The sequence below is a fragment of the Agelaius phoeniceus genome, chromosome 24 (genome assembly GCF_051311805.1).
Source record: "Agelaius phoeniceus isolate bAgePho1 chromosome 24, bAgePho1.hap1, whole genome shotgun sequence".
NCBI classification, from domain to species: domain Eukaryota; kingdom Metazoa; phylum Chordata; class Aves; order Passeriformes; family Icteridae; genus Agelaius; species Agelaius phoeniceus.
Genome location: NC_135288.1, coordinates 2,681,047 through 2,703,540, shown reverse-complemented (window position 1 = coordinate 2,703,540; position 22,494 = coordinate 2,681,047). Strand labels below are relative to the sequence as shown.

At 47.3% G+C, this 22,494-nt stretch overlaps 1 protein-coding gene across 11 annotated transcripts in view; it reads left to right on the top strand.

Moving 5' to 3' along the window:
• EIF4G3 (eukaryotic translation initiation factor 4 gamma 3) overlaps positions 1-22,494 on the top strand; it is a 149,655-nt gene that overhangs the window by 37,728 nt on the left and 89,433 nt on the right. For 6 of the 11 annotated variants that reach the window (XM_077190209.1, XM_054648005.2, XM_077190206.1 and 3 more), the window contains exons 2-3: positions 3,930-4,005; positions 12,264-12,407. In XM_077190209.1, the coding sequence (XP_077046324.1) occupies positions 3,930-4,005; positions 12,264-12,407 (220 nt within the window). The remainder of the gene's footprint in view (positions 1-3,929; positions 4,006-12,263; positions 12,408-22,494) is intronic. The other 5 variants (XM_077190213.1, XM_077190212.1, XM_077190214.1 and 2 more) reach the window with 2 other exon arrangements.

The window sequence follows — 22,494 nt, the reverse complement described above, 5'->3', positions numbered from 1 at the left end:
CAGTGTCACTGATTGCTCCAGCAGCTCCAGGCTGAATTTTTTTTCCCTTAATCACTTTACAGAGAAGTCACATATTCCCCTCTCCTCAGAGTGTGGCCGTGGCTGTCTAATTAACAGAGATCCTCCTCTTTTTAGGGAGATTTTTGGTTTCCAGAATAATTCTGCGTGGTTTCCAGCTGGCATTCCTTCTCCTACAGGGTATACAATAGCTCCTGAAATTCCCCAGCTTGTAATCACTGCTGCAGCCAGATGGGGACTAGGTGGAACACCCATTGCATCTGTGCCTGCATTTATGAATCTGCCAGAAGGATCTCACTTAGGTGAGATTTTGGATACATATTTCATGAGTTAATGAGCCCTGAGCAGCGATGAGGAGGATCCAGTGCTGGTACTGGCAGGGTTACCAGCCCTCTCCCAGATCCTGGAGTGATGCTGATGGAGCAGGGGGAGCTCTGAGGAGTCGTTCAGCCTGACACGAGCAGAGCAGGGGCTGCAGCTCCACTTCACCAGCTGATGGTGCTTTAAGAGGTTCTTGGATTTAGCAGGGTCTCTTTGCTCCTGCTTTTCTGCTTCATTGCTCTCTCCTTGTCTTTTCTCCCTGTGGAAGGAGCTGTGAAAACTCTGTGAGGTTTGGATTTTCTTTGCTTTTCCTCTACTCCCTCTCCCTTCCCACCCTCCTGGATGATTTTGGAGCAGAGTTGCCCAAATCAGTGATGTGGGTGGCAGGATATAGGGGAGGAGGAGGAGGGGGAGGAAGAGGGGAGGGCACAGGATGCTCCTGAATTGGATCTCAGCACAGCAGGGTAGTAACACAAAAGAGCTGCCTGAATTACTCAGGGCTGTTCCTGGTGCTCCTGGCTGTGGTGAATCCAGCACTGCACTGGGGCTGGGCTGGCTGCACTCTCACTCCTGCACTCGCCCGGCTGTGCTGGGGCAGCCTGAGGGCAGCAATCCCAAGGCTTGTGCTGCATTTTGGGATGTGCAGCCCCAGTGGCACCAAAATCTGTGTGTGAGAGCAGATGGCTGAGTGCCCTGGGGTGCTGGGGGTGTGGGTGTGGGTGTGCATGTGGATGGAATGATGCTGCTGGATGAGGTTCTGCTTCCACCTGCCTGCCCTGACCCCTTCACCTCCCTTGGTGGAGTATCCATGCTGTCCCTTAACCCTTTCCTGAAGAGCCTCATCAGCACAAGTTGTGATGAACTTTGCTGTCAGCCTGGCTCGCTTCTCCCCCAGTAACAGCAGCTGTGATCCCAGGACAGGCTCCTTTGGCAGGTGGAGGGAGAGGGAAGGTGGTGATTTCCACTGGGGAGCAGGAACGAGCTCCAAGGGGCTTGGTGGGAATCAAGAGCCTTTCCACTTGCCCAGCTCCTTTCAGGGATGCTGGAATCTCTCCACTGGTCCAGCTCCTCTCAGGGAAGCAGGAGCCTTTCCACTTGCCCAACTTCTTGCAGAGAGTCATTCTGTGGATGCCACAGGTTAGATGCTGGAAATAATCACTTTCTCTAACCATTATTTCATTAAGGTGTACTGGAATTGGAAGCATTTTGTTCCTATCAGTCTTGTGTCCAAGTCAAATCCTTTTGCAAAAAGGGCTTAAAAGGTTTCTTCTGGATCTGATGGGACTCATCCCTTCCTAGGAGTGATCTTAAACAGTGACTCCAAACTCTGCAAATCCATCTAAACTGCTCCTTCCTTCAGGCAGCTCTTCCTGGGTGCAAAAAGAGCAGTTGCTCTGCTCAAAGGAGATTATTTCCTCCTGACTTATATAAGTTCTAAAATAAGAAAATAAATCCCAACCTTGTCAGGGATGAAACCGTTTTTCCAAACTCAGGAACGATCCCTTTTGAAGCAGAGATTGCTTCCATGAATTGTCAGGAGTGCCTGGAGAAGGGAAATCTCAGCTGTGACACAAGGGGGGCAGCTCCATCCCAGGCCTTGGGCTGTCATCCCTGTCATAGGGATGTTCTGGGGAGAGGGACTGGTGCTACAGCAGGAAATTTGAGTTTTCATTCCATCTTCCAGTGTGTTTTAATCCTTCTGTCCCAGATTTGGGGTATTTTGTTGTTATTTTCAAAAACTTGGAGGTGAAGGACCCTTGGCATGAAGGCTGGGAGTGACTCTGTTGAAATCTGTGACAAATCTTACTGTTGCTTGCCTGGGTCAGGGTTTTAAATCCCATTTGGTTGGTTAAAACCTCTCTGTTTATCAAATGACACCACTTGGGCCTGAGCTGCAGATGAGCTAAGTGCAGATGAGCTTTAGACCCTGCTAATGAATTCTTGCCATCGTTAAAAAAGGCAAAAAGAGCTGTGGGGTGAATGAGCAGCAGCCTGGGCACCAGAGGGACCAGATCCTGTTCTGGTTCTCCTGCCCTGGAGGTGGCCCTGGGCTGTCCCCTGTCCCCTGTCCCCTGCCACAGTGGCAGCCCAGGGCCTCCCTGCAGAGCTGTTGCAAAGGCCAGGGCTGGGCTCTTCCCAGCATAATCCCATCAAGCAGCTTTTTATTGTGTTTGGTGCTCAAACATTGAATCTAGAACAAAACTGAGAAGCTTTAGAGCAACTTCTGAGCCTGTTTGGTGAGGAGGAGCTTTTTAATGATGAGTTCAGAGCCAGAGCAGAGCGAGGCTGTAAATTTAACTCTGTCTCTGTGTGTGTCTGGTGCTGTAAATTTGCCTCAGTGCTGCTGGAGGAGGAGCTGATCCAGCTGGGACCTGCTATGGGCAGTGAGCAGGTTGTGTCTGAGCAGTCCCTACTTCAGCCTTGACATTTGGTCCATTTTAAGGGGAATAGTTGGGATTGTGGAGCTTGGGGTGGCTGTTAAGTTGTGTCAGCACTGGCAGGGTCTGTCCTGTCACTGGGGTGTTGGTCCCTGCAAAGCTTTGGGCAGCAGCTTTAATCTGGGGATCAAACTTGGGCTGCAAAGAGTCTCTTGAAATCTTGACCTAAACTCAGAATTTAACTTAGCAATGTGTTTTTCCATGTTAGAATAAAACTAAAAAGTGTTTTAATGACTCTATTTTCTTTTTAAGTATGTTAACATGTGAGGTCTGTGTCCTTCCATATGTACAAGAACCTCAGTCAATCCAGCTGTTCTCATTTCCCATGAAATTTTGCTGTGTAAAATACAAACAGCAAAAAGGTGAAATCGATTATGGCATTTAGGAAAACTTTTCAGCAAGTCCCTTTTCCATGACAGAGGGCATTGGGTATTGTCTGGATCTGTGTGAGGCCACAAGGTGTTACCCAAGTCAGGCTTTTTTATTCTTTTGGATCCCTGCATCCCCCTGTTTTATTCGATAAATAAACCAGATTTTGTTGTGGGGTTTTTTTGTGCATAGGTTTTTTCCCCCTTTTTTCCCCCCCTTAGATTTCCACAATGCCTTTACAATTAAGAAAACTCTTGCAATTTGCCTTTAAGTCACTCTGCAGCAGCTCCTGGAAACTTCCCATCCCTTTGCCTGCCCTTTCTTTTGGTGGGTGGGTGAGGAAAGGAGTCACTGGGTGAAGAGAGGCAAACAAGGAAACAATTCCAGCAGGATTGCTGCGTGCTTGGCAGAACAGGAGCTGCCATTGTCCACAGTGCCCTGCTGATCTGCAGGGTTTGCCTCTGAATGCTCAGGGCTCCTGGCTCCGGGGCTTTTTCCCTTTCAAACACAAGCAGAGCTGGGGGAGGACGCTCTGGACAGGCCCAAGGTTTTGTGGATTATTCGAATTTGCCCCAAGGTTTTGTGGATTATTGGAGTTTGCCCCAAGGTTTTGTGGATTATTGGAGTTTGCCTTGGTTCCCTCGTTGCCAGGGTGGGACAGCTGCCTCTGGAGCCCGGGAGATCCCGAGGGACTGGAGCTGCCAGGCTGTGCTTCCAGGGTGGGGTGTCCCTGGAGGGGTCCCCTGCCTTCCACGCTGCTTTCCTTGACTGGCTGTGTTGCAGAATCCCCCGAGGTCCTGTCCAGCAGCCCCTGGAGGATCGGATCTTCACTCCGACCGTCTCGGCTGTGTACAGCACTGTGAGTACCCAGGGGCTGGGGCAGGGTGGGCTCAGGGTGGGCACAACCCCAGCACAGCAGAGAAAACGCAGCTTCCTTTGCCCCTGAAATAAATGGTGCTCAAAAGGACTCTTTTGGTGGCATGTGAGCAGGGAAAGAAGGGGGGACTTGTGGCTCTGCAGAGCTCCCTGACAGGAGAGTGCAGCCAGGGGGAAGTCGGGCTCTGCTCCCAGGGAACAGGGACAGGACAAGGGGACACAGCCTCGAGTTGTGCCATGTGAACCTCTCACACTGGATGTTGGGAAAATCTCTTTGCTGAAAGTGTGCTCAGACATTGGCCCAGGCTGCCCAGAGCAGTGGTGGAGTCACATCCCTTAAAGTGTTCAAAAGATGGGTGGGCATTGGGATACTGGGGGAACATTGGGTTTGATCTTGGAGGGCTTTTCCAACCTTAATAAATCTATGATTTTATGAAGAACCTTTTTAGTTGCATAGCAGCAAGAAAGGGAGAAATCTTTGAAAGACCTGTGGGTCCATTGCTATTTTTAAGTGTCCAGTTTTATTCAGTATATTGGAGAGTGGCACTGGAATGACAGTGTTTTGGCCATATTTTCACTTGGGTGACCCCATCTCTTTCCTGTCCCATGCATCTCACAGTCTGATTTTTTTGTGTACTAGTGGCTTCACATTTCTAACACCTTCTAATGAGAAAAATAATCAAGAAAGATTTGTTTCCACGTGAAAAATTCCATTGCACAGAGGAAGAAATATTTTGATAGTAAATAGAATATTTGGGATAGGTGCCTTTGGCTCGCTGTCCTAGATGATTGCTAATGTATAATATTGATTATTGTAGAAATTTAGCTTAGAAACAGTGATGTTTGTTTGTGAACATGATAGTCTTTTCCTTTTATCTATTTCTTTTTTTTTTTCCAATGGCAATAGCTGGAAGCCCAGGGTTATTTATAAGCTTTGCTAAATCAGCACAGCCCTGGGAAAGTCATATTTTGCTTTTCTGGTTGGGATAGTGCAAATATTTTTAATGCCAAAAAACCCTGCTTTTAAGCTGCTCTTTTAATTATTTGGAAAACAGGAAGAAAAGCTGTAGATGGGATAAATTCACTACATTTTATGCAGAAACATAAGCTGCTTATAGAAAAACATAAGCTGCTGTGCAAGGTTTTCTCCTTCTCTGTTTGCAGGGGTGACTGGGGATGGGGTTCTTGGTCCTGGCTCCCTGGGGACACCTGGGGCTGGAACATCCCTGGGGCTGCCCCTGCATCCCTGGCAGTGCCCAAGGCCAGGCTGGGCAGGGTTTGGAGCAGCCTGGGACAGTGGGAGGTGTCCCTGCCATGGCAGGGGTGGCACAGGATGAGGAGGATTCACATCCCTCATCCCTCCCGACCCAAACCATTCCTTGATGGTTCAATGGTAATGATGATATTTAGCCCTTCCCTTTTTTGGGTTGTAGGGGAGTTGGGGCTGTTGGGGCAGGATTAAGGGTGAAAGTGCTGCCATTGGAAATGCACAGCTCAGGTGGCTGTAGGGGCAGAAGGACTCAGGGGTGGCCATGGATTCCCCTCCAGGGGAGCTGGAATGGCTGGGGCACAGCTGACAAGGGTTGAAGGTTCTGAGGTGTTGACAGCAGTGAATCCACAAACCCCAGCTGCAGGCTTTGGGCAACCTCTGCTCTCAGTACCTGATACAGAAACGTTTGTGTGCAGAAAAGCAAAACCAGAGGAACAAATTCTGAAGAATCCTTCCCTGGGAGGGTGCCCAGAGCAGCTGGGGCTGCCCCTGGATCCCTGGCAGTGCCCAAGGCCAGGCTGGACAGGGCTGGGAGCAGCCTGGGACAGTGGAAGGGGTCCCTGGCCATGCTCTAAGATGAGCTTTTAAGGTCCCTTCCAGGCCAAACCATTCTGTGAACATAAATGTACAAACACTTCTAATAAATAATTCAGTTTGTATTATCTTTTATATACCCCATACAACACTTAAAAAAACACTTTAAAAATATCTGAAGTCCTTTAAAGAAGGTTATTTTTTTCATTTCTTTCCTCCCAAGATATAATGCAGATGCCTGTGGGGAAAATATGACTGTAAAAATTTAAATTAATGTAAAATAGAAAAGTAACTGTGAAGAATGACCTAAAATAGCTTTTCAGTGTGGAAAAATATCACTCCTTGCTATGTTACAGGAATAGAAGACAGGGCTGGAAATATCTCAGTTCCAGGATCTAAGAATGCAAAAGTTTGAGAAAAAATTTCATGTTTTGGGGAAAGGAGAGAAATTTCTCGGCTGGGTTCTTTTCAGGCTTCCATTTGAAGCCCCAGGCAGATTTCAGATTCAGAGGGAGTCCAGGGAAAAATGAATTGGGATGGAAAAAGCACAGGATGGGAGTGCCTTGACAAATTCATTCATGAAGGGTCTCAGTGGTGTGTTACACAAGGAGCAGCACCGTGTGTTTGAGGCCTGGGTTTGCATTAAACAGACATTTTGAGGAGCACTGTGAGATCACAGAATCCTGAAGGTTGGAAAAAGCCTCCAAAATCTTCAACCTTCACGTGCATCCTCAGTACCCAGGGGCTGCTTTTTCCCATCAGTGCTTTATTTGCTGGCACCTCCTCTGTGGGATTCCACGTGGATTATGGATCAGCACTCCCAGAGATGTGTTTGTCCAGAGCATGGCTGGTGTGGGGAGAGTTTTGGGGTCAGAAGCACCATGTGGTGACTCTGAGCTGCCCCCGTGTCTTTCCCTACATCGTGCGTGGGCTGGTGTCGGGTCTGTCTGTCTGTCTGTCTCTGCCCCGACACGGGTAGGGCGGTTCTTGGGTGGCCTGCATTTCAAAGGACGAGTCTGGACTCTTCAGCTTTTCAGTCTTCAGGTTGTTTATTATTTCTTATCTACAAAATTTTCTGTCTGCCCAACAGAGGCCTGACCTGCAAGCAGTCACAGGCACTCTCTGACCACCCACGGGGCGGTCATGTCTTTTTATACTAAAATCTACGTACACAATATTTACCTTTATTTCCCAATACTTTTCACCCATGTTGGCAAGTGCACTTTCACCAGAAACCAATCCCCAAGTGCCAACATCATCACAGGAGATGGAGGACAAGAAGAAGAAAGAAGAAGGACGAGACACGCCCTGATCCCTCCATCTTGTCTCCATAACCCCCCTGTACCAAAAACCTTAAAGTTTATATTTCACCCTATAAATGTGTCTCTTTTACACCTTTTACTCTAAAATGATTCTCATGTCCTCAAACTGCTGTCACTTCTGTGGATGGATGAAAATCAAGCCACCAAACACTCTTGGCAACATTCCAGGATTTTTGAGACCCCCAAGGGTTCTCCTGGCATCTCTGGACATCGGGAACGATGTGCTGAGATCCCACAGGCTGGGAGCAGAAATCCCTTGAGATATAGGCAACCCACAGATGAGCCCCCAGTTTTTAGTTAGATAAAGAGAAAAAATAATTCATTTCTCCTTTTTATGCCTTTCCACGTGCATTATGAGGATCTTGGTTGCACATTCCAGAGCTCTTCTTTTCCCCCCACAGCTACAAAAATGGGAATGGAAAATCATGTGGCTTCCAGTATGAGTCCCAATAATAAAACTAAATCTGAGGAACAAATTTTCCTGTAGGACAGAGGTAGGAGGTGAGGAAGAGGCCAAGTGGGATGAAGTTTGTCTGAGAACTTGGAGATGCTCAAAATTCACAACAAGGCTTTGGTAGAACCTCTTTATCAAGGAAATCATACTGGTATTAAAACCAAACCCACCTAAATTCATCATAAGTCACCTTTATTTATTTATTGTGGCCTGTTATACTGAATGGGTTGTTGGTTTGGGTTTTTTAATAAATAAATCCAGCAGTAAAATTATATGAAAGCAAACAACAGTTGGAAATAATTATTTCCATGAACTGACCTTGTAATAGTTTTCCCTCATCAATAATGGGGAATTCTCTATTGCAGAGCTACTTTAGGACATAGAGGTTTGGGGGTTGTCCTGTAAACTGCTTTTTGCCTGCTGTTTCCAAATCCTCTACACTGCAAGAAATGAGGGTGGTTACTTGTGTGGCCTCTGAAAGATCCAAAACCTGCAGAGTTTAGAAGGGGCATAAGAATGAAATTGGTTTTGTTGTAAATTATTTCAAAGAAATATATTCAAGGGAGTTTTTTGAAAAGATGTAGACCTCTAACAGGAAGGGAACTGCACAAAAAGTGAGTGTAAATCCCACTAGGCACCCCTGTCCTGTGCCCAGGGGAATGGGGCTGAATCTGTGGAAAATGAGATTAAAGAGCAGAAGCAGACATTGAGCACGAGGCACAGCTCTGGAATTGGATGAGAAGAATAAGGGTGCTCATGGCCATCCTGTCTTTGCACAAATAACTGGTTTTGGCAGGTCATGGTGGAGTTTGTAGCTGCTTTAGCAGCAAGTTGTGACTGGAAGTGCTGAAGCCTGGACCAGAACTACTCTGGGATGAATTCTCATGAGCTGAGGAGCAGCACTGAGGCCCTGAGCAGCCTGCTCCAGTGGAAGGTGCCCCTGCCCATGGAATGGGATGAGTTAAAGGTCCCTTCCAACCCAAACCATTCTGTGCTTCTGTGAGTGACCTGTGGATGAGAACTGATTGGGAGTGAGTGTTAACAGCACAAGGTGTGGTTGTGTGGGGAGAAATCACCTGGGCAGGTGCAGCCTGGAGCAGGGTCCAGCACTCCTTAGTTGCTGCCCTCATGTGCCTTTGGAGCAGGTACCACGTCCTGCCAGGGTGCCAGAGAAGGCAGTGGGGCAGTGAGGTGCTGAAGAGCCCTCTTGGCCCAGATTTTCATGGATTAAGGGTTGACTCTCATTGGCTCTTGGGGTGTTTGGTTGTTTCTGTCCTGGGGCGCCCCTTGGTCCTCCCGAGTGTTTCACACCCAGCAGAGGTTCCATGATTTGTGTCCTTTGAAGGGATCTTCCTGCACTGAAGAGAATCCTGTAGAAAAGGGATTAGGGAGGATCAGCTGCTCCAGCCTCGCTGTGCTCAAAGCAGGGATCTGGGTCAGGAGGCCGAGGCTGTGCAGGAGGGGAGCTCAGTGCCTCATCCTGCTCCAGCCTAGAACCATGGGATGCTTTGGGTTGGAAAGGTCCTTCAAGCCCATCCAGTGCCACACCTGCCATGGCAGGGACACCTTCCATTATCCCAGGGTGCTCCAAGCCCTGGGGCAGCCACAAGGAAACCAGGGACTTGGGTGGGGTAAAGAGTAATCCCAAACTTGTATGAGATGCTAAACCCAAAAGGTGTAAAAGAGCTCAGAAAGAAAAGAAGAATTCCAGACTGAGTTTTTATTTTGTATTTCATTACCTTTTTCCTTTAAAATATAGGATTAAGGCTTCTGGAAAACTAAAATTAGCTCTTGCTACTCAGGGAAAATAGAAGGTGATGCCCTAGCAAATTAATATGTAATTTTGTACATCCATTTTTAGGAGAACAATTTAACCTATAGATTTCTGCTTCTATAGTCATCTCAGACCATTTAAGAAACAGCAAACCACACCTTGGGCTCTGTGGGGGCAGGTACCCCAGGAGTGATGAGCTTAGACAGTCTCTACCTTTTACCTTTGTTAAAAGTTACTTAACCACACAAATTCAGCAAGTTTGTCTTCCTTTACTATCTGTTCACATTAAAATCAGTGTCTTATAATTCAGTTTATTTGTAAATAATTTGTTGTAGGAAGAGGTAAATGTGGAAATACCAACATTGCTGTAGCTGCTGAGAAAGGCTCTCTGTGCTTTTCCTTCTGCTGGAAAAAACACCAGTCCTTGGTCTGGGTGCACTGAGCTAGACTTGGCTAAACTTAGGAGGTCCTGGAAAATCAGTGGTAGGCTCCTACAGGATACTCTCCAAGTGCTGTTGCCAAACTATCAAACTGGTACAATTTTGTAATTGTTCTGCTGCCTTCATTAGGCTTTCAAGCCAATTTTAGTAGGTCCAGACCTGTATCTGCTGCACTGCACAAGGGTATCTCATGGACTCATTCAAGCAGCTGCAGTTTTCCTCTCAGTTCAGCTTCCAGATTTCAGATCCAATCACGAGAGCATTTCTTGATGTCTTTCAGTAACCTCCAGCTTAGGTTATTTTCTCCAAGGCAGTGCTGGAGTCACCACCACCCCTGGAAGTGTTCAGGTGTGGGGATGTGGCACTTGGGAACGTGGTTTAGGGGTGGACCTGGCAGTGCTGGATTTATGGTTGAACTAGATTGGATTAGATATTGGAGGCCTTTCCAACCTTGGTGATTCTGGGGTTCTATTCCACAATTCTACTTGCATGTTGTAATTTCTGAGGAGGAGAACTGCTGGGTGCTCACAGTGACCTGGGTTATTGGTAGTGCCTCTGTCCCCATTGTCAAAGCCCTGTGTGGGCTTGGCTGCTGTTGGATCAGAGGATTTTGGATGGCTCCAGCCTTAGCTGGAGCAGTGTTTGCACTGCTGAGAGCAGGGAGATGAAAACTGGCAGTGGTTGAAGTCCCACAGCTGTCACAAAATAACCTCTGGTTTGCCCCAAGAAGTGCCATGGGAGGAGAATGTGAGGAGCAGGGGCACAGCCTGCACTGGGGCTGTTGCTGGGAATGATTTCCTTGTGCTTTGGGTTGCCTGTGCTTCCTCCCCCTCCTGGCTGCATTATTTGATGCCCATCACAGCCCAGAGTGGCTCCTGAGCACCGAGTGCTGCATGACTGCCACGACAGCTCTCAGGGTTGACACAGGAGTCATGGGACAGACTTTCATTTTCTCAGGGATGGGCTGTGGAAAGTTTTATGGAGCTCTGTGTGAGGCTGGCTCTGATCCAGCCGAGGCTGCGTGCGCACACCTGCCAAGAGAGATCAGCCTGAAAAGGAGATGATTCATCCCTGGCCAAGGGAAGGGTCCAGTTGGGGACACAGGATGAGGTTCTGTGCCTGACCCACCCTTTCCTCTGATGAGCACTCAGGGGCTGTAAATCTTCCCTCAGTGAAGGCTCCTGGCCCATTCCCAAGCCCTGGAGCTGTTGTCTGTTGTGATTTCCTGGGATTTCGGGGCTGGCGCAGCTGCTGTGGTGGTTTAGGAGCTGGAATGACAGGCGTGGACACTCTGGGTGCAATAAAGTGACTTGGAAAAAGCACTTCAGTGGTGAACTCTGTGACTTCTGCTCTCTTGGAGCTAATACTCCATTAGAAGAGCCAGGAATTTCCTTCTGCCTTCTTTACCCTGCTGGGGACATTTATGCACACATTGGCCTGTGCAGTGACCTGTGTGGGCTTCAGGTGCCTTCAGCTCAGGCTGGGGAATGTTAGATGGGATATTGGATAAATCCTCCCCTGGGAGGGTGGGCAGGCCCTGGCACAGAGCAGCTGGGGCTGCCCTGGATCCCTGGCAGTGCCCAAGGCCAGGCTGGACAGGGCTTGGAGCAGCCTGGGACAGTGGGAGCTGACCCTGCCATGGCAGGGGTGGCACTGGATGGATTTAAGGTCCCTTAAATCCCTTTCCAACCCAAACCATTCCATTATTAAGTGGTACTTTTCAGCAAACGAATAAATGAGAAAAGGTCAGTGAGAAGCAAATGCTGAATTTCAGTAGTGTGGGTTTTAACCCAATCTGCCAAAATTTAATTGTGTTGAACAGCTGGAGGTGTCAGCCAATAGTTGTGTGACTCTTTTTTCCCTTTGATTCCTCTTTTTTTTCACTACTGCCACTCTCTAAAATATATTTAAAACAGTTCCATAGCAGAGATAGTAAAGTGGAGCAAATATTTGTGTGCCATGAAAACATTTTTCTAATACTTTGCTTAATGTGTTTTGTTGAGCATTTTTAATAGAAATTGAGAAAGGAGATAAACATATGCAAGATTTGCTTTGCTGTTTGGTTCTTTGCTTGTGGCAAGCCCTGCAGATACCATGGCCTCTCTGCAGTCCTTTATTTTTCCTTTTTGGAGGGGAATATGCAAATATCCACCTTACTTTGTTGCTGGTAATGTGTATCCCCTTGCAAAATCCCAATATTTTTTATATGGCTTCTCATGGAGAGATCAGAAGGTCCCTGGCCTGAAGGCAGAGGGATCCCACCCATTTCCACCAGTGACTACTGCTGGTGCTCTGATTTTTTGATCCCTCCACATTTTCCTGAATCACATAAACAGTTAAATAACTTGTGCAGTGTTTCACTTCAACAAATATATATTATTTTGTCTCTCTAGATATGTACAATGGAGTCTTACAGACTGATTACTAATGGAATGTTTTACTAACAGTTTATCTCCACACAGGTAACACAAGTAGCAAGACAACCGGGTCCTCCTGCCCCATCCCCTTACACTGCACATGAAATAAATAAGGGACACCCAAATCTTGCTGCAACGCCACCGGGACATGCATCGTCCCCTGGGCTCTCACAGGTAAGACCTGGCGTTGGAGCAGAGCGTTCCCAGCCTCCCCTTCCCCTCCTGGGCCATTCTCAGCTTCTCTGCTCAGCAAGGAACTGCCTTGTGATGTCTCTGACCAGTGTAGAAACAAAGTGAATGAAGGGTGTGGCTTGAGCCTTGCAGTGACCTATCAGCAGCACTTAGATTAGCACACCAATACCATCAGTTGGTGTTTATAAATTGCATTTCTATCGGTAAATTTATACCAATTTATTTATATTTATACCAATTTATAAATTAAATTTATATTGGTATTTAAATATTTATAAATTAAATTAAATTGGTATTTAAATACCAATTTATATTGGTATTTAAATAATTAATATATAAATGATTTATATAATTATATATTAATATATAACATATATTAATTAATATATATAATATATAAAATATATAAAATATATAATATATAATATATAATATATAATATATATAATATATACATATATACAATAATTAATATATATAATATATTATATATTAATTATTTATATAAATATATAAATTATTATTTCCAAATGAAATACAAGTTTACAGGCATTACTTGTACTTTCAGTTATATTCTGAATATTTTTTTTGTGTAGGCATTGGTTCCTCCTGGAGTCTGTAACAGAAACTAAAAACAAGTTGAAAAATTAGAGAGAATAATTGTGGATGAGGAGGAATGTGTTTTGCTGTTGGATCAGGGAGTTTGGGGCCAGTGACCAGTGTAGAAGGTGTGGCTTGAACCTTGCAGTGACCTATCAGCAGCACTTAGATTAGCACACCAATACCATCAATTGGTGTTTATAAATTGCATTTATATTGTATATTTATACCAATTTATTTATATTTATACCAATTTATAAATTAAATTTATATTGGTATTTAAATTGGTATTTATAAATTAAATACAAGTTTACAGGCATTACTTGTATTTTCATTTATATTCAGAATATTTTTTTGTGTAGGCATCAGTTCCTCCTAGAGTCTGTAACAGAAACTAAAAACAACCTGAAAAATTAGAGAGAATAATTGTGGATTAGGAGGAATGTGTTTTGCTGTTGGATCAGGCAGTTTGGGGCATGGCCTGACTTGCAGGTTAAACATCCCAAAAGTGCCCTGAGTCCTGACTTCTGGATTTTCCAAGGGGAAATCAAGATGGTGCAGTTTTGTACAAGATGGTGCAGTTCTGTAATTCTAAGAAATGGGTCAGGAAAATGAGTTGCACAAATGATTTCTCATAAAAGAGATGAGACAAAGGGCTGGTTACAGAAAAGTCCAGAACAGGAGATAAATGGGAGTTATAATAAGAATGGAGAAATGGAGTTTAGTGAGATATGTGGAATAAATTGGTCTCTTTGTAGCCTCTATTAGATAAATATTCTGCAGGGCTGGCTTGAGAGTGGAGAAGCTTATCTGAAAAAGGAGGGGGCAAAAGAGGCAGGTAATGGGCTGAGAAAAATAAGGGAGATAAAAGATACTGGGATGGGGAAAGTGGGATGTGTAAGGAGTGAGGTGTGAGCTAGAGGAAAGCCTGGTGTTCCCTCTGCTCCTGAGGGATTTATATCACACCATAACTCGTGTGGATCCAGCAGCAAGGCCTGAGCAGCTCAGCTGTTGAGGAGAGGGGGTTTGTTCTGAGGAAGAGGAGCAGGATGAGAGGCCAAGGGTAGGTTTGGAACAGGGAGGTGATGGGGAGAGCCTCAGGTGGATCTGAGCCCCTCTGCCAGCCTCTGAAACATCAAACTGCAGCTGAGCTCCCAGAGCAGGAGATGCCTGGAAAGAGCAGGAAAGGAGGGAGCAGTCACCTGAATGATGCACACTCTGGATAAAGCATGATGGGCCACAGACTCTGGGTGTGTTTGGGATGTGCAGATGCTCATCCTCCATGGCTGGGACATCAGAGGCTGCATTGGTGCTGTTGGGGCTGTTCTTGCACTCCAGCTGCAGGGGTGTTGGGAGTAAAGGCTGAGGCTCAGGGAACAGGGAGGGCACAGCAGGGTTGCAGAGCAAACCCTCAGATGCTGCCTGGATTTTGTCATGGATCAAGACATTCCTGCCTGGTAAACCTCATCAGCACATGAAGCTGCTCATGTGGCAGAGGAGAGGGGAAGAAGAGAACATTCTGGGCAGCCTCTTGAAATCTATTGTAATCAAGGGATTTCTCTTCTTCCCTTCATATTTTCCATGGAGTCAGTGCATCCATAGAGCGTTGGCTCTGTGCCAGATCTCCAGGCAGCTGGACAATGCTGCCCTCCTGTTCTGCTGCCTCTTGCAATGGGGGCAGCCTGTGTCCCTGCCCTGCTGCTGGAGTGACCTCAGACCCTCCTGCTGCCCCTGTGAGGAGCCAGCCCTGGTGTGCTGAGGCCCAGGGCTGAGGCAGGTGGAGTTTTGGGACCAGAGAGGGCTGAGCACTGCAGAGCTTCTCCCCAGGGGATCCCTGCAAGGTCACTGAGCGGTGAAGCAGCACAAGTGCAGCTCCTTCTGTTCTCAGGAGCCCTCCCCTTTGGGTGGAGCTTGGGTGGTGATGCCAGGCTGGACAGGGCTTGGAGCTGCCTGCTCTGGTGGAAGCTGTCCCTGCCCATGGCCAGGGGAGGGTTGGAGGAAGCTCATCCAACCCAAATCATTCTGGGGTTCTGTGAAGAGCCAAAGTGCAGGTGTCTGTGCTTGGGACACCAGTAAGGCTTGAAAGGGGATCAAAGCTTCGTAGAATAAGCTGTCCCTAGGGACAGTTTTCTGTACCCCTGAACTATTAGAGATTTGGGTAAATTTATATTCTGAATATTTTTCTGTGTATCTCACTTGGACCCCTATCAGGAGTTGAGTTTCTGTGTTTTGTTATGGTAAGAAATTCCCAAGGTAAAGGGAGATTTGGATGGAAGTTTAACCTGTTCATTGCATCTGTGATTTGTCTCTCCTGGCCTTCAAGGAACACCCTGGTGCTCATGTTAAGAAAGAGGTGAATGGAAGTTTCCTATTTCCACATCTCTTGTAGTTTGTGAATTTCCATCAAGTTTTCATTCATTTGCTTTCTTTTAGAACACGATGAGAGAGTAATTTTTGAGTAATTTTGTCTGATTCTTGGGCACCTTAAATCCTGCTGTTTCCCTTTAGAGATAAAGGGACCCAGGCTGACATGGGATTCAGATGAATGTGTTATTATTAATTCCTTTAACAGCAATAAAGCACAAATAACTGTATTTTACCCACCCACGCTGTGTTGATGATTGAACTCTGAACAAAGGTTGTCTTTGCCTTTGTCCAGTCATAGCTAACATAGCAAGGGGCTGTTTGTGCATAAAAGATAAGGACAAGACCACTTTGTTTGAATTAGAGTCTGATTAAGAGTCATTGATTTCTCCATCAGACCCCTGAGTTAATAAATACTCATCAGAGTGAGTCTGTCCAAGGTAGGGGCTGCTCTTGAGGCAGTAGTGAGTGACAATACTGGGGAGTGTTTGAGGCTTTGGATGTCATCTGGTACTGACTGGAGTTTGGGCAGAGATGGAATGTGTGTCACTGCTGGTGGGGCAGATTGCTCTGAGTGCTCAGCAGAGTCTGGCCTTGCTCTTACCCAGCTGGGATCTCAGCATCTCCTCAGGCTCTAGAGTTTCTTCAAGAGGGGATCTCACAGAGTCAGGGAATGTCCTGAGCTGGAAGGGACCCACAGGGATCAAACCCGACCCCTGGCCCTGCACAGACACCCCAACAATCCCAGCCTGTCCAAACCCTCCTGGAGCTCTGGCAGCCCCAGGGCTGGGAGCATTCCCTGGGGAGCCTGGGCAGTGCCCAGCACCCTCTGGGGAAGAGCCTTTCCTGATCTCCAACCCAAACCCCCCTGGCCCAGCTCCAGCCCTTCCCTGGCTCCTGTCCCTGCTCACAGGGAGGGATCAGAGCTGTCCCCACTGAGGGCTCCCCTGTGGCTCCTCTGCTCCAGGCTGAACACTCCAAGTGCCCTCAGCTGCTCCTCGTGGGGCTCCTCCAGACCCTCCTTGGCAGAAGCCATGCTCTGAAGGAGAAGGTGATTTAACAAATGCTTTGGTTCCACCAGTGACCCCTCACTGTCCTGGCTGCTCCAGAGCTGCCTGTCCCAGCACATCAGGTGCAGTAATAGCTTGAATTCTAGGAAGTGATGAAAGGAATTGCTGTCACTTGCTGGAGCTCCAGGAGCTGGAGCTATAGTAGAGGAAATGTATTGTACTTGAATATCTGACTTGAATATCTGTATAGGGGCTTTGCCCCGGAGGTCCCAGTTGTCCTTGATGGGCTGCAGCTGCCATGTCCTTAACTGGGCTGCAGCTGGGACCAATGAAGAGAACTGGGATAAAAGGGGGTGGGTTGGCCAGTCAGGGAGAGCCTTGGAGGAGCTCTGAACTGAGAGAGAGCAAGATGCAGAAGAAGGAGTCAGTGCCGAAGATCTGTAGCCATAAGAACACACCAAGGAGGTATGGACTTTAGAAATCTGACAACAATATAAGACTCTAGAAATAGAACAGCAACAACAATTGGTGACCCTGACGTGATGGTAGAAGCTGTGACAGCCAAGAGCTGTGGTGATAGTTAGCAGAAGATGAGACAGCCAAGAGCTGTGAAAGAACACAGCCTTTGGGTCAAGGAGCTGTGAAAGAGTATGTCCTTTGAGCAAGGAGCTATGTGTGTTGTACATGGCCTTTGAGTAATGGGGAAATATGGGTGTATTGTACTTGAAGTATTGTATGTAAAACCTGGTTCTGTAAGTAAAAGAAAAGGGGGAAATATAGTAGAGGAAATGTATTGTACTTGAATATCTGTATAGAGGCTTTGCCCCAGAGGTCCTGGTTGTCCTTGATGGGCTGCAGCTGCCATGTCCTTAACTGGGCTGCAGCTGGGACCAATGAAGAGAACTGGGATAAAAGGGGGTGGGATAGCCAGTCAGGGAGAGCCTTGGAGGAGCTCTGAACTGAGAGAGAACAAGATGCAGAAGAAGGAGGCTGTGCTGTGAAGATCTGCAGCCATAAGAACACACCAAGGAGGTATGGACTTTAGAAATCTGATAACAACAGTATGGGACTCCAGAAATAGAACAACAACAGAGCAGGTCACTGGAAGTTTGTGTGTGATGAGATGACAGCATTGTGCTGAGTGGTCTGAAAGGGAGAGTTAAGAACCAGGGATCTGAACCTGAAAAGTCAGGTACAAGTGAATGTTGTAGCTTTGTTTGGTCTCCTTTAGCTTTATCTAAGAGACAGAAACAGCTGGGGCTGTGGTGCTCTGGTTGTGTGGCCCTTTCTCTTCCTCCTCCACCATTTCCATCTGAGGTAGCCACAATAGGAGCAGGGCTCCCTGCTCCACCTCCTCTGAGGTTTTCCCAAGGGACACCTCCAGCACTTTGCTGCCCTTCAGGATTAGTTTGTGAGCACAGTGAGGAGGCCTTGGCAGCCACGTGCAGCAGTCCCACACCCCCATCTTTACAGCAACAGGCAGCATCTCTGCTTCCCAAATTCCAGGGCCTTGAAGTCATAGTGCTGAGCTCTGGCACAGGGGAGTGTGCAGCACATGCTGCTGAAGTGATGTTATGGCCAGATGTGGCCCCAAGCACATAAAATTTCATATTCCTGTTGGGTTTTGCGTGTTTTTCCCTCATTCTGACAGGGAGAGGAGGGGCACAGCCCCTCTGCTCCTGGCTTGAGGCTGCAGAAGGGGCTGGGTTGACACAATTCCCTTTCTCAGTGTGGGGAGGAAAGGAGAAACCATTGGGAAAGGAGCAGAGCAGCTCCTACTTGGATGTGGCTCCCAGAGCAGGTTATGCAGAGCTCAGGTAGGGCCTGGATTGACAGTCAGGCACCATCCCATGATGGATGGAGAATCCAGAGCAGGCTGAGAGCATTCCCAGAGCCCCTAACAGAGAGCAGCTGAAAGGCTGTGAATCTGCCTCATTGCAGTGCCTGACCCTGATGGATGGGATAATGGCAAAGCAGAGCACTGCCAGGGCAGCTGGGCTGGGAGCAGCAGGAAGGAGCTTCCCTCTGTCCAAGGAGTGAACAGAGGAGGAGAGGGCTCCTCCAGAGGCAGTGTGCAGAGCTTAGGGCACCAGGAGGAGGCAGTTTCATCCCCCTATGACCTGGGGGTGTTTTGGAGGATCCCAAGGAACAAGTGCAGTAGGGTTCTGGCATGTGAGCGTGAATGGTTTGGAGAAGACTCTTGGCTTTCTCTGCCTCAGCTTTAGAACTGCAGGCTCCAGTGGGATGCTGAGGAATTCTCTTAGTCCAGGCCCTCAGTTTGGAAGCATCAAGTGACCACACTTGGAACAAATTGCCAGGAATTTCCTCTCTAGGCAGGGATAGCTTCAGCTCTCATTAAGAACACGCTGTGCACTGAGCAGATTGGTGCTGCCTGCCCACGGCTGCCTCCCGGGATGGGCTGGAATGCTGGAGCTCCAGGGAGCAGAGGATCCCACAGCACTGATGGGGACATTCCTCTGCAGCTGCTGTAGTTGTGGCCATCCCTCACCTGCTCCTGAAAAGGTTGAGATACACCCAAGTGAACAGAAGAGCAGGAGGGCTGAATTCTCTGGATCTCGGTGCACGGAGACCTTGACTTTTAGGTGGCTGTTTTAAATCCAGAACAGATTGTACCAGCTGAAACTTGTTACCATCTGGTTCTGTGCCTGAAGTGAAGAGAGTTTTGTGGTCTCATTCTGCTCCTCAAAAATGTCACCATCGTTGAATTAGTGTTTGTAATAGCAGGGAGACATTCCTTAGTACCTTCAGGTCTGGGAATGTGTGCCAGGAAGCAAGTCTGCCTGCCATCTGTGGCATGTTTATTAGGCAATCCCCAAGCCCCTCTTTTATGATCTTGGATCCTTTCTACAGGAGCTGGAATAATCCTGTTAGAACCATGATGTGTATTCACTGCTTCCATCTTCTGCAGCCCCATTTGAGATGCTTTTAATTAAGGAATGTTTATTAAGGGATTGTAACAGAAGGAGGGATGTAATTTAATTGTAACCTCACCCATTGGTACCCTGGGGTCAGTCAGGTGCCCTGGGATGTGGGGATTGTCACTCCTTGTTCTCTTCCTGTGTTGGAGGCAGCTGCCTTTGGAGTCTGGTTGCTACACATTGAACTCAATGAGAGGACCCCAGGGAAGGGCTGGAGCTGTGTCAGGCTGGATGGAGATCAGGAAAGGCTCTTCCCCAGAGGGTGCTGGGCACTGCCCAGGCTCCCCAGGGAATGCTCCCAGCCCTGGGGCTGCCAGAGCTCCAGAGGGTTTGGACAGGCTGGGATTGTTGGGGTGTCTGTGCAGGGCCAGGGCTTGGATTTGATCCCTGTGGGTCCCTTCCAGATCCATGATTCCTCATTATTTAGATCCACATGTGCTTTGCTAGAAGGAAATAATCAGCATAAAACCAGATAATGAACTTCCTGTGCCCCTGGGGCACAAGGGGCTCCCAGTTTTATTGGCTCATTCAGATAAACTCCCTGTCCATCACTTTCTGTGTTCAGGAGCATCCCTGTGGATCCCTTGATCCGAGTTGATCTCTAAGCTTTGCAGGGAGCTCTTCCCCCAGAGAACTTCCCTGTGTAGGAACCTCCTTGTTCTGTGTAAGGAGCTGTTAGCACCAATTCCCTGCTGGTTAAACCCACCCAGAATCCCAGAACTCTTGTGGTTGTCAGTCAGGGAGTTTATTTGTGATGTAGACACAGATTGAAAGGTTAAACTCTCCTTGTATAAATGAAGAAGTTGGTGCTGGACCAGCTGAGGGAAAATGTTGCCTGTTTGTGCTGCTCCTCCAAGCAGCAGATTCCAGTTTCTTGGGTCTGAGGTCCATTCCAGATAATGAGAATAAGGCAAATTTAAACAACTCAACTCCTGACAGTGTGAACAGTAAACCTACCTAAATAACCAGATTAATATTTAGTAATGGGTTTTTTTCTGACTAGTCAGAAAAAAATTTTTATTCTCCCTTCTTTCCTTGTGCTTCCTTCTGTACATCCGGGTCAGGCTTCATCCCAGCACATTTCCAATGCATTTTGCAAATTCCAGGCTTGCAGAATTATGTGACTGCAGGTGGAGATTTGAAACTGTGAGTTATTTAATAGCTGATAAATCCAGGAGTGTAATCTTCTTTTGGCCTTTGTGTTCAAGACCTGCTGGAAGTGCAGCTGAACCCTCTGGTTTGTAATAGGATTAGGAGGTTTTTGATTGGGTTAATAATGCTAGGAATATTTCCTCTGAGAATGTATTTCATTATTTTTGGTTCATTACTGTGCTTTTTAACTCATTAAGTCTGGGCAAGTCTGGCTGGAAACATCAAACATGTCTTGTGTCTCAGTGCCTTTGGTCTTCAGGGGGCTTTTGTATGGGGATGCTGGGCTTCATGGGTGTCTTCTAATTTGGGCAGCATCTGGGGGTAAGAGCTGCAGGAAGGGAGAGTTGGAAGGCATAATGTAGTTTCAAATGCAGATTAACACTGTTTATTTTAATTATTTAACCTTGGAAGCAGTTGGCTTTCATAAGGTGCAACATAGGAGGGATGTATGAATTAGTTTTAGTATTTGTGCACTCAAGAAGGACAGAAAGAGCCTTTTTTTCTAGGAAGGAAAGGAAGAGCCATCACAATTTTATCTTGTACATGTGCAAAGAAAAGATTACAGCACAAATACTGACTCTAGTTGGGACCTTATTGTAAATCTTCCATATCTTCTGGGTGATTTCTCATGGGCATCTCCTCACAGCACTGACTCCTCCTTCTTCTTTACAGCACAGCCAACAAACTCCAACTCTCCTCACCACCAGCCAATCCACTCTTTTGTAGCACTTGGCTCCTTCTTGGACACAGCTGTGCTGTATTAAGGGCAGGGCTGTTCCTGATCTTTAGTGTTAGTACAGCTGCAACTCCTCAGGTGTGAGACCCCTTCTGCACTATTCCCTTGCATTCTATCCCTCCACACTAGGCCTGGCTTTAGACCCACCCCTCATCTGCCTCATAGAATCCTGTTATAGAATCCCAGGATGGTTTGAGTTGGGAAGGATTTTAATCTCATCCAGTGCCACCCCTGCCATGGCAGGGACACCTTCCCCTATCCCAGGCTGCTCCAAGCCCTGTCCAGCCTGGCCTTGGGCACTGCAGGGGATCCAGGGGCAGCCCCAGCTGCTCTGGGCACCTGTGCCAGGGCCTGCCCACCCTGCCAGGGAAGGATTCCATTCCACCACCCCATCCATCCCTTCCTCTGGCAGTGGGAGCCTTCTCCTTGTCCTGGCACTGTGAGGAATTCCTGCTCTCAGAGGTGTTTAATCCCTCTCCAGGCACTCTGGTTTGCCCAGTGGGGAGGGAAATGTTTTCCTGCTGCTGTTTGAGCTTTTCCTCTCTGGAGCAGCCATGCCCTGGCTCTGAGTGTGCCTGGCCCTTCCACCCAGGCCAGGCAGGGCCTTTGGAAGGGAGAGCTCTCTGTGGGTGTCTTGGCCCCACGGCCCATCCTGGCTGCTGCTGCTGCTGAGCGGAAGCGCCTTTGTTTGGCCTGTCAGATTATTGGGAATCAAAAGCACTTCTAAACTTGCCAGCAACTTGGTTTGGGGTGGAATAAAGCAGCATTTCTAATAGAAAATTGAACTTCTCTGTAGCTGTTTCAAAATTCTCCAGATCCCTCTCTTCAGGACTCTTCCCCGTGTATTTTCTGTTCTCACAGTCACGTGCCCTGGGTGTTATTTTGGTGCTTTTCAGACTTAGCCACTTGTTGAGCCACATTTTTATTCATAATATAAGAAGACAAAACAATATGAGGCAATTTGCCATTTTCTTGCATTTAATAACTTCAATTCTGGAATTCCTTCTGTAACAGTACCTTCTGTTCCATGCAATTTAATGGATGTTTTCTTGCATGCTCCAGAAAATACAGAGTTTTTAAACAAACACCATGTGTTCAGTGAAGCACCAGAGTCAGCACAAAAGTCAGGGCTTTACACAGCCTGTGTTTTGTGAGCATAGAGGGTATAAAATATCCCTGCAGTCAGAGAAACCAGGGAGATGCAGCCCTGTAGTCCACTGTTAGCTGTGGTGTCAGACTGGGAAACAGAGGAATAACCTCTGGAGCCA